Raw genomic sequence first — 11,711 nt, 5'->3', positions numbered from 1 at the left:
TTCTTATAGATTACGTCGTTGAATACGTCTCACCAAAGATACAAAAAATGGAACTCAGTACTCACTGCAGTGAGTGACAGAGAGCGCATTTTCTCGCCGACGAAAACATGAAGTCATGGACGGACAGACAGACGGACATACAGACGGACAGACAGACGGACAGACGGACGGACGGACAGACAGACATGGCGAGCACAATAGTGCATTTATTTCATAAATGAGAAAATGCGCTAAAAATCAAACAGCGAAAAGAAAACATGTCAAGACAACGTAATGAGTATGCAAAATGATCTTACTAAAACTTTGCGCAAGCACGATTTTAGCACATGTCACTGAAAGTTCTATCAAACGCTTATGGCTACATCGATCTGTCTGATTTTTGGTGGAGAGATGCAGAAAAACATAGGGAACAAATCCAGACCTTCTAAAATTTTTTAACTCTATTTCTTTTCGGGTTACAGCCATTCAAAGTTAGGTATCGTTTTTTTAGACACCCTGTATGTGTGACTATCACAGTCTCCAATTTATTAAACTAGCCTATAGGTGCTTGTACTCGGGGATAGTGCAGACGGCTAGTAAATCTGGCTAGTGTCGGTCGCTTGGTGACTATCCGGCAAGTAAGCCTGTACACACGAGGAGAGTATAAGGTGCCGCTATCTTCTCGTTCGCGCCCGCCAGTGCGTCGTTAGAAGCCGTCGAGTGAGGTTTGTGAAGATGGATGATAGGATCACCTTCAACAACTCGAGTCTGTACGTCTTTTTTATACTCCATATTCTAGCCCNGTCAACCATATCAATCTCTAATCAAACTTACGCCGCGCTTCAATAATTTATGTGAATAATTCACGTGTTGCTCTTACTTGTCAAGTTGAGCTCAAGTTGGAAACTCATTGCAGGAAATTAAGGTAACAAATAATAATGACTAATTTGGGAGGAAACTTTAAAGTTTATACGGACTTTCCGACCTCAAAGTTGTGACATTTTATGCACTCAATTGTCGTGAGAAATTTAATTAACTTCAACTCAAGTAACTCTAGATAACTTAAGACGCAAGATCAAGTCTTATCACTCAAAAATCTTTTGGCGTCAAACAATCGAAAGGAAATATATTATATAACTTGAACATAAAGCGCGGATGAAATTCCAGGAAGCAATGGAAGAAATGAAACATTTCACTGAATGCAAATTAGTGCTATTTACATTGTAAAAATATCTTACACAACTAAATGACAGTAATTGAGTTAGCAACTAATTAAGTTAGTAACTAATTAAACGTCTTCTTAGAGAGCGCATTGTCCATCTGAGATTGTGGAATGTCCATATGTGTCCACGCATGGGCCGGGATGTCCATATGTGTCCCCGCATGTGCCAGGATGTCCATATGTGTCCCCGCATGTGCCGGGATGTCCATATGTGTCCCCGCATGTGCCTGCCGGGATGTCCATATGTGTCCCCGCATGTGCCGGGATGTCCATATGTGTCCCCGCATGTGCCGGGATGTCCATATGTGTCCCCGCATGTGCCGGGATGTCCATATGTGTCTGCGCTTGTGCGGGGATGTCCATATGTGTCCCCGCATGTGCCGGGATGTCCATATGTGTCCCCGCATGTGCCGGGATGTTCATATGTGTCCCCGCATGTGCCGGGATGTCCATATGTGTTCACCCATGTGCCGGGATGTTGTAAGGTCGTAAAACTTCATTTTTAATAAAAACTCTAATATTTTATAAAGAATCATGATAATCTGAACATGTTAAAAGTAATCATAATAATCTGAACGCGTGTCATCTGACTTGAGCTTCTGGTTCTACCATCGAGCCAATGGCAGAAATATTCATTCATTCTATCAATTTAGTATTATATATGACTGTCTAAATTCCCGTGATTAATGAAAAATTTCCCAAAAATTCCCAAGAAATTTCGGAATTTAAGTATTCGACGGGCCACTTCACGACGCGCGCTGTGGGGAATCTGGTGAGTTGAAACGCTAGCGTCAACTCTTCTATTCTATATCAATGTAAGTGAATTTTGCATTCTTCATTACGTCCTTTGGTAATATATTATTTTTAACGTGCTGTAATTAACGTAAAAATTGATGCTGTCACTCTAAAGATTTTGTTTCGAACTGTCTGAAGAAATTGCAATGAATTTGACTAAATTAGTTCATTTTGTTTGAACTCGTTAAGATTTGATGAAACCTGTCGTTACATTACGCTGATGAGGCTTTTGTAGCGTTATAAGCTTTCGAGCGCGTACCTGATCTAGGGTGGGATTCTTCCATATCATATAATCGCTGAATAAAATAACTTTAGTTATTGAACATATTGGACATGATATTCAATTGAGCAAAATATTCAAAAGCTGAATGATGTTTCCACGTCAAACTTGATTCAAAAGTTGCAATAAATTTTTTTCGCTTAAATAGCATGAAAAGTAAAATTTACAATTCTAGGGTAACATAAATAAATTCCATCACTCAGATGACTGACCAGTGCTCGAATGATTAAAGCATCAGATAGAGTCAATTATCACAGTACCAACGATTCAATTGTAACAATTTTGTTATTTATTCCTAACTAATCAATATTTTGCGATATTTTACCGGGAAAAGCTTTAGTAATTTGCACATATCGAGTTTTCTCTGCCGTGCGCTCGGGAGAACCTTGCGAGCATAAGAGCCCGGCGGTGATTGGTGGAGCGCGCGGACAATACACCAATGATGGCGGCGGTCTTTATTGACGCTTTTTTGTCTAGTACTCAATGGTTGAATTCACGTACATGTATATTCTACGAGTGAAAAGTATACGGATTCGAATTATAAATAGGTAAAATTATTAAAACAATAATGAGAATAATAGTATGGTAATAATAAAGGATCAACGTAAAAAGTTATGCTGTCATACCAATGACTTTCAATTGAATTATTAATGGAATTAATTCAGCATGACTTTATATCTTAGATCTTGGTTGACGTGCACACTTGTTTTCATTTCAAAAGTCATAACAAATTTTCGTTATATAAATTAATCGCGTGGGAAGGCAAGTTGGAACCCAAACCCAATCCAGCACACGAACATTTATTGCAACACTGAGAATATTTACAAACATTTGTATAATGATGCAAGTACATGAAGATAATATTAAATTGAGGGATGTAATTTAAATGTATATTAAATAAATGTGTTTAATATTGAATGATTGCACAGTTAGCCCCTAACTATAGATTCATTATAGATATAGATTCGCTTTAAAATAAAAACAAAACAACACCGACGGAAAGAACCCTGCTGGGGTTATATATAGGGTTGAAAGGGTCAGGTTGTCTCTGAGACTAATTAAGTTTGGGGTTAAGGGGCTCAAGTGGATGTGGATTTTGGGGATAATCCTTAATCCCTAATGGGTAATCCTCGCGAAATTTGCCCATGGCTCTTGCCATCTAGTTTGTTGATTGGGTTTCTTTGCAGTTTCCCTTAAAGATGAAATTGCGAGTGGTGTCCAATAGTGATTTTAGAGTTTTAGCCTCCACAACCGGTGTTTCTGACCTACGAATTTTAGAATCATTATATATTTTTAAACAGAAACCCAGTTTAAATGCTGCATTCAGTTCCTATCCTCTACACATTGTAAATAGATAGTACTTTCTCTACATGTCATCTCATTTTTATTTCTGTTATCTTCGATTTAAGTTCTAATGTCCTCAAGTTTAGGTGAATTGTTTGAATGTGAATTTTAGGTTACTAATTGCTTGCACCTGTGTTCTAGGTTTTGAACTGACGATGGAGCTGGACTCCGAAACGTTTTCTCTTATAAGAAATGGTGAAATTTTTGGCTATTTTCTTTGCTTTTAAATTCCTGGTAAATTTGCGACTTAAGCAGCCAAGTGATTTTAATACTAATATGATAGGTGATGTAGGTTCGCGGTAGATTAAAAATCCATTTTTTATGTGTCAGTAATTTTATGTCATGGAGTAGTAGGAATAGTTGAGTTTATGCTGAATTTCAACAGATCAACTACATGTTCAGTACATTGTTATATCAATCATTCCTTTCATAATTATTCCATGAATTCGAAAATTTTCCTTGGAAATAATAAAATTTTGAGCCCAACCGGGTAAATAAGTAACCGCATGAGGTATAATATAGGAGACTCTTCACAATTACATGAATAGCATCACCTAGCTGATGATTCTTGAAGTCTTTTGTAAAGAAGAATCGTAAAAATGTTTCACAAACTCAGAAAATAGTTCTTAGCATAATCATAAAATGGAAAGAACGATAAAAGTCTATATCTAAAAATTCTTAGCCGCATTTCACCAAAAAATGTTCAATTGAGCTGGAGTTGCTCTCAGCTGGGCACTGCGAGGTTCGGGGTGAATGCATGCGCTGTAGTGCGGTGATCATCTTCGGCTGATCATGTCTTCCTCGAGTTGGACGTTGATTGTCTGTCTAGTTCTAATTGTTGTCTTCTAATTCACATTAAACCTTAGCGATGCCAAACTTTAGTTAGCTTGTATAAGAATTGGTAAAATTTCACATGCACCCAAGGAGCGAATCAGCGCCTTGGTGTAGGCTTTCCATTTATAAAAATAATAATTTTACAATAATAAAGTTTTCATTCGTCAAGAAGGCTTCGCGATAAGACCGTGAACGCAGCCTTTGCGACGTAATCTTCAGTGGCCTTTTTATATACCTCCCACTGATATACCAAATCTATTAACTCTAAATTATTTTTCATTCTACATTTTAATGCAATAACCCATACATAAATTTTCACTGAATATATTAGAAATCATCTTATTTTTGGCATACTCAAATATCTTCAGCTTGCTGTGTATGTCTTCGACAATACGATTTTAACGTGCAATAAATTATTATAACAATCAAATCCGCTCTCAAACATCGATATGGATTTTTTAAAATAAGAGCGGCATAATAGGTTTCAGGTTCAGACGCTGCAATTTACATTTTTTTATGTCATTTTCTGCCAAAACAAAGGGAGTTTTATAGCTATGAAACAGTTTCCACGAATAAATGTCATATGCGAGAGTCTACGATCGGAATTCTACTACAAGTTTTTTACAAGAAAGAAACTTAAAAATTAAAAACATAATAAGAAGCAATGAATAATGAAGCATTTTGTAGATGACTTTATTTTGAAGCATTTTGAAGCATTTTGTAGATTACTACAACACAAAAAACGATAAGAGAGTCTCGATTGCAAGGGAGACTACTTTCTTGTGAGGGATGCACGCGTGGCTCAGTCAGGACTCTGGAGGCCGTCGCTGAGCCAGCGCTTCCCATTTGTAATTGTACAAATAGGCGAGACACTCTGGAAATTTCTGTAAATGTCCACCAAGTTTCAGACGCTCAAGAGTGCTTTATTTATAATAACTGAATATACACACATACGAACCTTTAACGTATTTTTAGGAAAAAAAGTCATATTAAATAGGTCAAATTTTTCGATCATTGCGACTATAGGATCGTTATTGGAACTGGAACGTTATTGTATCAATTGCTGGCAACATGCGATCTTCGTACTATAACTGCTTCTATTTTTATTTAATCTGAATAGTGGCACGGCAATTTCCTTATTTGTGTTGGATCGAATTCTGAAAGAATTTAGCATGTTAGCATGAGTAAATTAATCTAAGATAATCAGAAAGCTTGCTACATGTTCCAAATTTTAATAATAGAGCTATATAAATAACTAGGATTGGTGATGTAGGTTCGCAGTGCATTAATAGATAAAATTTTTTTTTTATTTGTCAAAGTTATTGTTTCTGTATAGAAATAGCTAGAATAGTTTAGTTTGTGCTGTATTTTGTTCTGTCAGCTGCATGTTCAGTATATTGCTATATCAATCATTAACATTAGATTAAAATACTATATATATTACTAAATTGAAGATATTATATTTTGGCGCCCTGACGGGTTGATATGAAACTGTGTTTGTAATCAGCATCTAAATGGTGATTGCACTCTGGGGCATGGACAGCATTAACTGATGATTATTTGAAAGCTTTTGTAAGGAAACGTCGTGAAAAATGTTTCACAAACTCAAAACAATGGTTCTTAGCTATTATAATAAAATGAGAAGAACGATAGAAGTTTATATCTCGAAAATCTTAGCCGCATTTCCCCCAATAATGTTCAATTGAGCTGGAGTTGCTTCTCCGATTTATTAAACTAGCCTATCCGTGAGAGAATTCGTTCCAGTTGACTTATGCACGGCATCGTCGCTCCCGTCCAGCAATGACGTAGTTATAGCGCTAGAAAACGTTTTCTATGAAGGAACAGTAGAAATTTTTTATGGTGTACTCTTTCAAAAATTACGGTAACGAGGAATCTCTGCCTCCGCTGATCAGAAATCTCAGTTCAGTCAGACAGGGTTTAATGAGTCATGTGCCTGCTTTCTGCTTGTTGTTTGGTGTTTAGTGATTTATATTTTCTTTTTTGGTTGTTAGGGGGTTTGATGCTTGCTCCGCATTCAGTATTAAGTATTAACCTTACCATGAGGCATCAGCCGTACCATTATCAATATCATCAGACAAGCCATCTCCTATGCGGTCAACCATATCAATCTCTAATCAAACTTACGCCGCGCTTCAATAATTTATGTGAATAATTCACGTGTTGCTCTTACTTGTCAAGTTGAGATCAAGTTGGAAACTCATTGCAGGAAATTAAGGCAACAAATAATAATGACTAATTTGGGAGGAAACTTTAAAGTTTATACGGACTTTCCGACCTCAAAGTTGTGACATTTTATGCACTCGATTGTCGTGTGAACTTTATTTAACTTCGACTCAAGTAACTCTAGATAACTTGAGACGCAAGATCAAGTGGTGTCACTCAAAAAACTTTTAGCGTCAAACCTTCGAAATGAAATATATTATTTAAGTTGAATATAAAGCGCATGTGAAATTCCAGGAAACATTTTACTGAGCACAAATTAGCGCTATTTACATTGTAAAGATATCATACACAACTAAGTGACATAAACAGTAATTACATTAGCAACTAATTAATTTAATAACTAATTAAACGTCTTCTTAGAGAGCTCATTGTGCATCTGAGATTCTGGAATGTCCATATGTGTCCCCGCATGTGCCGGGATGTCCATATGTGTCCACGCATGTGCCGGGATGTCCATATGTGTCCCCGCATGTGCCGGGATGTCCCATGTGCCGGGATGTCCATATGTGTCCACGCATGTGCCGGGATGTCCTTATGTGTCCACGCATGTGCCGGGATGTCCATATGTGTCCACGCACGTGCCGGGATGTCCATATGAGTCCCCGCATGTGCCGGGATGTCGTAAGGTCGGAAAACTTCATTTTTAATAAAAACTCTAATATTTTATAATGAATCATGATAATCTGAACGCGTGTCATCTGACTTGAGCATCTGGTTCTACCAACGAGCCAATGGCAGAAATATTCATGCATTCAATCAAATTTGTATTATATATGACAGGATAAATTTCCGTGATTAAAGAAAATATTTCCCAAAAATTCATAAGAAATTTCGGAATTTAAGTATTCGACGGGCCACTTCAAGACGCGCGCTGTGGGGAAGCTGATGAGTTTAAACGCTAGCGTCAACTCTTCTATTCTATGTCAATGTAAGTGAATTTTGTATTCTTCATTACGTCCTTTGGCAATATATTATTTTTGACTTGCTGTAATTAACATAAAAAGTGATGCTGTCACTCTAAAGATTTTGTTTCGAACTGTCGGATGAAATTGCAATGAATTTGGCTAAATTAGTTAATTTTGAACTCGTTAAGAATTGATGAAACTTGTCGTTACATTACTTGGATGAGGCTTGTGTCGCGCGGCACGATATTAATTAAGCGCTTGCCTAATTCAGGGTGGAAAACAACTGCACTTGACTTTTATTACCATTACAATACCTCCCAATATGGAACTTATGTCGTTCACATAACATCAAAGATGAATTTATGGCGGTGCAAGTCCAATTTTCAGATGTTAGGCTCTTGAATACTTTCTCTCAATTAGAAAGCAGTTGAAATGCATTCACAAACAAAATTAAAGTTTAAACAATTTCGGATGCACTACTTAATGCAGCATAATCTCACATCATGAGGCGGGTCCATATTAGTAGGTTACTTACGCTTATGTGCTTATTATTTGCACTTATGATGCAACCAGCTGAACATAAAGGAATAAATAAATGTCACAGAACACTATCAAATGGGCCACTGAATTAATTATTCTTTACGACGATCAAACTAAGTAACCCTGCAGCTGGATTCAGTAACATGACTGAATATAACAGACACGTAATGAATCATTTTACGGATTAAAGCTTTAATACGAATGTGTTGGCACCTGATACGTAGGCCATGTCGCCTAATAAGTGAGTTGTCATTATAACAGAATTGCCGACATCAGGCCAATGAGCTCAGCAGGTACAGTTTGGTCGCGTCTGCGAGATACGGGATGTAAAGGTTTAAAAGTCTTTGATGCGAGTCTAATTTTTTAGTTTTGGGCGCGAGAAAGCGTGTACGTCGCAAGTTGTGAGCCATTGAAATAGTCATGGAGTGAATTTAAGTGTAAGCAATTTGAACGGCGTATTCTGAGGTACTGAGGCGCGTCTGCCTGGGAAAACTCGGTAACCAAGATACGGAGGAACACGTGACTTCTGAACTGACGTGATGAGACAGACAGAACGAATACTGATTTAATCTACAGCAATTAACCGCCCTATAACGGCAGTATTTCGGACCAAAGATTTCATCACAAAAGGGAAATAGAAGGATTTTTTATAACGAATGATTCGCACCTGACCCATAGCTACTGAACACTATACGTTGGAAGTCCGCGTGCCATAAAATGGTTACATTACTTACTAGCCTATTCTTGCATCACGTCGTTCACACATAACTGCACGTGACTTGCCTCACAAAATTACGGAAATATGCACTTATGCTGCTAATATACTACATGTAGTTTATTCCAGGATAATATTGTATATGATCATGTTTTGTATATGATAATGTAGAAATTCGGCCAAAAGCATAAATACGCTGCAACTGAAAATTTGCCAATGAAACTTGCACGTATTTGTGGTGTTGAATAAAGCGACTTCAAGCGCGTACCAAAGTCAAGGGCGATATTCCTCATATATCGTCGCTAGAACGATCTTACAAAATTTATTTTCTACATATTTACGTATTTATAAATCATAACAGTGTATTTCAACGATGCACCGTGATATTATTACTGTATTTTATTTGTGAAAATTAAACTTTTACTTCAATAGAATCTAAATTAAAATATATCTCAAATTTTCTGTGATATTTTGTAGAACTATCATGTTTCAACATGAATATGATCTGAAAGTTGCTGTAATCTAAATATTTATTGCTCGACTAAATTAATAAGTTGAAATGTAAAATTTAGGATAACTGAAAAAAATTTCATCACTCGGATGATTGACCTGAGCTCATTGATCAAAGCATCAGATAGATTCAATTATCACAAAATCACAATATCAACGATTTTATCGAATCAGTTTTGTTAACTATTCCTAATTGATCAATATTTTGCGATATTTTACCGGAAAAAGCTGTATGAATTTGCATATATCGTGTTTGCTCTGCCGTGAGCTCGGGAGAAGCTTGCGAGCATAAGAGCCCGGCGGTGATTGGTGGAGAGCGCGGACAATACACCAATGATGGCGGCGGTCTCTATTGACGCTTTTTTTGTCTAGTGTTCAATGGTTGAATTCTTGTTCATGTATATTCTATGAATGGAAAAATATTCTAATTAAAAATAAGTACGACTTTGATAATAATTCAGGGAAACGAATACAACTGATGAACATTAACGGTTAGAAGAAGATGGCACGCGTTGCTAACTGGCGAAACGCTGCACCTGTCCGACCTCCAAGTTGCACACGATCACAGCAAGTTTTGGAGCTATCGGCCCACTGCGAGTGTATCGTTTCGGAATCCTATTCAATGATTTTCACTGGAAAAAAGCCTAGAAGTTAAAAACTTAAGAACAAGCTGTGAAGAATGAAGCATTCTGCAAGTGAATTTATTGCAAGATGTAATAGCCTGAGAATGTTCTCGGAACAAATTTTTCTATAGCATATCCTCGAAACCTTTCAACATAGAAAAACGAGACAAAAAATCGCGATTGCAAGGGAGACTACTTTCTTGTGAGGGCTGCACGCGTGGCTCAGTCAGGACTCTGGAGGCTGTGGCTGAGCCAGCGCTTCCCATTTGCAATTGTACAAATAGGCGAGACACTCTGGAAATTTAATGAAAATATCCATAAAAAACTGTTTGAGACGCTCAAGCATGTTTTAGTTATAATAACTGAATAACATTAACGCATTTTTAGAAGAAAAACTCATTTCCTTAAACAGCGTAAATTTTTTATAAATATGCCTATTGGATCGTTATTGGAACTCTGGAACGTTATTGGATCAATTGCTGGAAACATGCGATCTTCAAACTACAATTCCCTTTATTTTTCTTTAATCTGAATCGTGGCACGGCAATTTCCTTGCATGTGTTGGATCGAAGTCTGAAAAGAAATCTTGAATGAGAAAATTACCTTAAAATAATTTGAAAGTTAGCTACATGTTCCAAATGTTAATAATAAAGCTATGCTAATAAACTATAGTTGGTGATGTAGATTCGTTGTACATGCATTAATCTGATTTTTTTGTGTCTTATAGTCAAAGGATCTTCATCGTAGTAACAGGAATAGTTTAGTATGTGCTCAAATTGATCCAACACAGTGCTTGTTCAGTCAAGCGTTATCCATTCAAGCTCGAATTCTTCAATAGATTATTAGTATTTTTATGTCTAGAAAAATTTCTAATTTTTGCGCCCTAATGGGATAATAGTAGAGATATCAGTAGTTTGTTGAATCGTGATGATGGCTGGATCAGCAATTACCTGATGTGAACAGCATTAACTGATGATTATGATTATTTCAAAGCTTTTGTAAAAAAGCAATGTGTAAAATATTTCCCTGACTCTTGAAATGGTTCATAGCCATTATCGAAAATGCAACGAATTATGATCGTCTATATCTAAAAATTCTTAGCCGTATTTCAAACAAAAAATGTTCAATTGCGCTGGAGTTGCTCTCAGCTGGGCACTACGAGGTTCGGGGTGAATGCATGCGCTGTAGTGCGGTGATCATCTTCGGCTGATCAGGCGCGTTTCATGCGCATGTCTTCCTCGAGTAGGACGTTGATTGTCTGTCTAGTACTAATTTCCCTTCAGATGGTCACCTTAAACCTTAGTGACGCCAAGCTTCAGTTAAATTGAATAACAATTGATAAAATTTCGCATGCACCCAAGGAGCGAATCAGCGCACCACAGCGAAGGTAGTGTAGCCCTGCTGGATGCCTTGCTGCAACATCCTTAAGCCTAGGATGTTGCTCGACTCTTGTCGCACGTTTTCCATTTTCCTTTATCAAATTATACTCAATTTTTGAACTATTTTAAAGCAGTGGCAGCAAGATCACTTCTGAATGACTTTACTTCTGAATAACCATAACAATAATGATGAGATATCAGTGCGGCACATAGAATACCCTTGCTCATGTAGAGGCAAATCTGAGCTTTGATGTAGGCTATGGAGGACCTAATGCCTTTACATCATGCACAACAAACTGAATGTCGAGGTTCGCAGTAATTTTCATTTATCAATTCAAAGT

At 37.1% G+C, this 11,711-nt stretch overlaps 1 protein-coding gene across 1 annotated transcript in view; it reads left to right on the top strand.

Annotated features, from left to right (window-relative positions):
• The first annotated feature begins 1,342 nt into the window (after window positions 1-1,342).
• Window positions 1,343-11,711, top strand: part of LOC108669300 (keratin-associated protein 16-1-like) — a 13,271-nt gene continuing 2,902 nt past the window's right edge. Inside the window, exons 1-2 of the mRNA XM_018156607.1 lie at window positions 1,343-1,681; window positions 7,059-7,324. Of these exons, the coding sequence (XP_018012096.1) occupies window positions 1,343-1,681; window positions 7,059-7,324 (605 nt within the window). The remainder of the gene's footprint in view (window positions 1,682-7,058; window positions 7,325-11,711) is intronic.

This window comes from Hyalella azteca, unplaced genomic scaffold (genome assembly GCF_000764305.2).
Source record: "Hyalella azteca isolate HAZT.00-mixed unplaced genomic scaffold, Hazt_2.0.2 contig15270, whole genome shotgun sequence".
NCBI lineage: Eukaryota > Metazoa > Arthropoda > Malacostraca > Amphipoda > Hyalellidae > Hyalella > Hyalella azteca.
This window is presented reverse-complemented; position numbering and strand designations above follow the sequence as displayed.